At 36.6% G+C, this 3,470-nt stretch overlaps 1 protein-coding gene across 6 annotated transcripts in view; it reads right to left on the minus strand.

The window, feature by feature from the left end:
• LOC107612855 overlaps nucleotides 1,883-3,470 on the minus strand; it is a 17,993-nt gene continuing 16,405 nt past the window's right edge. For 5 of the 6 annotated variants that reach the window (XM_016314616.2, XM_016314611.2, XM_016314613.2 and 2 more), the window contains exons 26-27: nucleotides 2,627-2,722; nucleotides 1,883-2,310 (exon numbers count right to left, since the gene is read on the minus strand). In XM_016314616.2, coding sequence (XP_016170102.1) covers nucleotides 2,137-2,310; nucleotides 2,627-2,722 — 270 coding nt within the window. In that variant the 3' untranslated portion in view covers nucleotides 1,883-2,136. Of the gene's footprint in view, nucleotides 2,311-2,626; nucleotides 2,723-3,470 lie in introns of those variants that run through there. The other variant, XR_002352944.1, reaches the window with a different exon arrangement.

Genomic DNA, 3,470 nt, shown 5'->3' on the forward strand with positions numbered 1-3,470 from the left:
CTCTCCTCGAAGCAAAAGCCGGTACAGTGTCGCCACGGTTACCAGCTGCCGTCGTCCGCACAGGCCACCGTACGTAGGGAGGACGCGCATATTGTGTGAGTCGAACTTGCAGCACCGCAGCAACCTGGAGGTCCAGTGCCTCCGTCGCAGCCGGTTTGTGCCTTCTTCCCGTCGCCAGATGTTCACTTTCTCTGTGAACGTGGATGGTTATTCTTGGGTGCTTCGTTGTAGACGATGGTTGCTGGTTATGATTTATCTGACTATCAAGGTTTCAAAATGTTCTTTTACATGGTCATTTGGTTGGTAGTTAGTCGTTTTATAAAGTAATTATGTTGTTATTTATACATGTTCACATTAGATGTTCGTTTTTGTATGATTTTGAATGTTCTCTTTCTCAATTTTCATAGATGTTTATTCTTCGAGTAATTCAACAAGACCCAGGCAGCAGGCTGACGCTGGGATAACGCGAGCGCGGGGGGTTCAGATGCAACTCATGTCGGCGACGCTGACAATTGCAGGTCACAGATGTTCGACCGCGTGAGGAGTGACGGAGGTTCTTCCGGCGAGGGCGTTGGCGCAAGGAGGCGGAGCGCGACAGTTTCGCTCGGCAGGAAGGGAGGCTACACGTTGCGTAGAAACAGAGCAATGGGATGCAGGTTGCTGCGCACACGGTGGGACGACGGAGAAAGGGGTTTTTTTTTTGCTTAACAAACAATGAGATTTTTTGGGAGTAGAATAACGGTGGGTGATGAAGGGTTAATGTGAAAGAATTTGGAGTAAATTGGGAGTAGATATCACAAAACTGAACAGACAACTAGAAATTAGGGATAATGATGTTTGATTTACATTATTAATACATATTATATCAAATAAACAGTCCATTGTACATATTGTATAAATACCTTATTGTCTCCCTAGTAGGACTCTTTATAAAATTAAACACATTATCTTTTAATATGTTGTTAATTTAATATCATGAAAATAAACAAAGAAAATTTAATCCTTTAAGATCATAATTACCATCCAATCAAGGATTCTTTATAGATGACCTCTTTTATCCTTTTATGCAACTATACAAGACTACACGTGCATAATCCTAACAATGATAGCATGTCCAGTAAGACCATTCTTTGATTCCGATTAGGCTCATGATTAGGCTCATAGCAGGGGTAATTAATTACACATTAAATAACCACTATAATGGTCAGATACTGACACTAACACACACAAACACATAAATTTTAAAATCTTACACATAAATTTTAAAATCTTATAAGATATAGAGACATGATATATATATAACAAATCTCAACATCAAATTTTAAATAACCAACAATGACCTAACAAGTCTTAACAATATCTTAAAAACCAACGATAACATAACAATAGAAATAAAATTATAAGTAAGTGAAAATAAATAAATAACATTTTGAACATAAAATATTTATTAAATAATAATAATATATGAATAATATAAAAATATATAATAAATTAAACATGTTATAACTTATAAGTATAATTGTAAATATAACAATAAAATAATATTATAGCATATTGTACGGTTTGAATTGGATTGGATCGGTTATGAAAAATAAATCTAAAATTCGATCCAATCAAGCAATTTGTAAAAAATAGAATACAATCAAATCCAAATTAGTGCAGTTTTAATCGATTTTCGATTTGAATTGAATGAACGGTTTAATTTGGATCGGTTTGAATTTGAATGTATCCGTGAAAATTTTTTTATTTTTTATTAAGACACGATTGGACACAACAAACACGTGTCAAACGAGTGTTGTGTTCGAAATACGGTAACTCAACAAAATGTTCGTGTTTCGTAGGATAACCATGGCACCATCACCCAAGAGAGAGAGAGAACACGTTGCACCACGCCAACTGTACACGATACTGTAATTGATCATGAAGCTGATTTTTTTAACAAATAATCTGCCCTCCTAAATGAATTGAAACTTCATTAATTGAATTCTTACCGTCTTGACATGGACGAATTTTACAAATGGAAGATTAATACCATTGTAATTAGTTACAAAACCAGATCTGGTAGTCTGATTATACAGCAAATCATCTATATCTCAAAGTGAAAATTGTGCCTTTCCATTTTTTGTACACAATACACTAAGCAGAAGACTTGGGTATCTTGTATTGTTTCTTGAGAAACAGGGATGCCTCTGAATCGCTCCTATGGCACAATATTCTCAATAGTGTTTTGGAATCAGCTCCTAGTTTGCTTTTGCCACCTTGCATTTCCATGCCACTAGCAGATTTCAAGTCTTCAATCAACTCTCGCGTCTGCAAATTTGTACAGATTATCGTATGCTACATAGATTCCAAGAAATTATTGTTCCGAGAACATATATTCTAAAAAAGGCAGGCGCATAAAGAAAATACATTCTAGCAGCATTAAATTACAAGATAATATTGTACAAGAAACGACTCCTTTGAAAATCATCTACACATTGTGACTTCAAAAGTTCTAAAATAAGTGAATAACTTGTGGAATTCGATCATTAACCATACGGCAGACCACATAAAATTGCTAAGCCTATTGGGCACCTATCTACTGATCATCAGATTATTGAAGCAAACAAACAACCGGTGAACTAACCTCGTATCCATGCAACTTGATCACATGCCGAACACGTGCAATCTGATTTTCGACAACACCTCGAGGAAGCCCATCACCTCCGGATATGAAGAATTCCTATGATGCATCCACAAAGAAGCTAATACTCAGAAACTTAAGCTTCTAAGAGCTAAATTGAGATTCTAGTTACTATCAAAAAACCTGGTTCTGAGGGTCAGTCTAGATTCTAGAACGAGGTTTTAAATGGGAGAGAAAATTTCATGTTTTAGATTTGAGTAAAATTACATGTGAATCTAAACCCAGGGATATGTTTTCTAGATTTATTACGATACTGGAATATAGTCACTCAAGCATCCTTCGGCAACGGATACTTGTCAACTGCAGCCAATAAAAGTGAAACTTTACTTTGACAAACCGTGTCAACTTGAGTGTTTAACCCATTTTTCCTCTTTAATGGAGCTTTGATTTTATCTGTTCAATGGGAAAAACTATCTTCTTCGTGACCAATCAGGCAGAAACATTCACTGGCTTTGAAAGAAGGAGCTAAACCCCTAAAAGTTTCAATTCTACCTTTGGGATTAATTATTTGACAATAACATTTGGTCAATTTTTTTTCTTTTTTACCAATTTTAGTCCTCCCCTATAGTGTCATCATCATCACACTCCTCTCTCTCCACCCCTCACCCCACTGTACCCTAGACCCCACCTCACCACCTCCTGTGTTTCACTCACTCTCTTCTTCACTCTCTCTGAGACAATCTGCTAAGTAACCCTTTTTTCTTCGAGTCAGTTCCAATGGAAGCACATCCACAAGAGTCACAAGCTCACAAGCCTTGGCTTCTTCCAATGCCAACATTCCTCTTTC

Source organism: Arachis ipaensis, chromosome B08 (assembly GCF_000816755.2).
Source record: "Arachis ipaensis cultivar K30076 chromosome B08, Araip1.1, whole genome shotgun sequence".
NCBI classification, from domain to species: domain Eukaryota; kingdom Viridiplantae; phylum Streptophyta; class Magnoliopsida; order Fabales; family Fabaceae; genus Arachis; species Arachis ipaensis.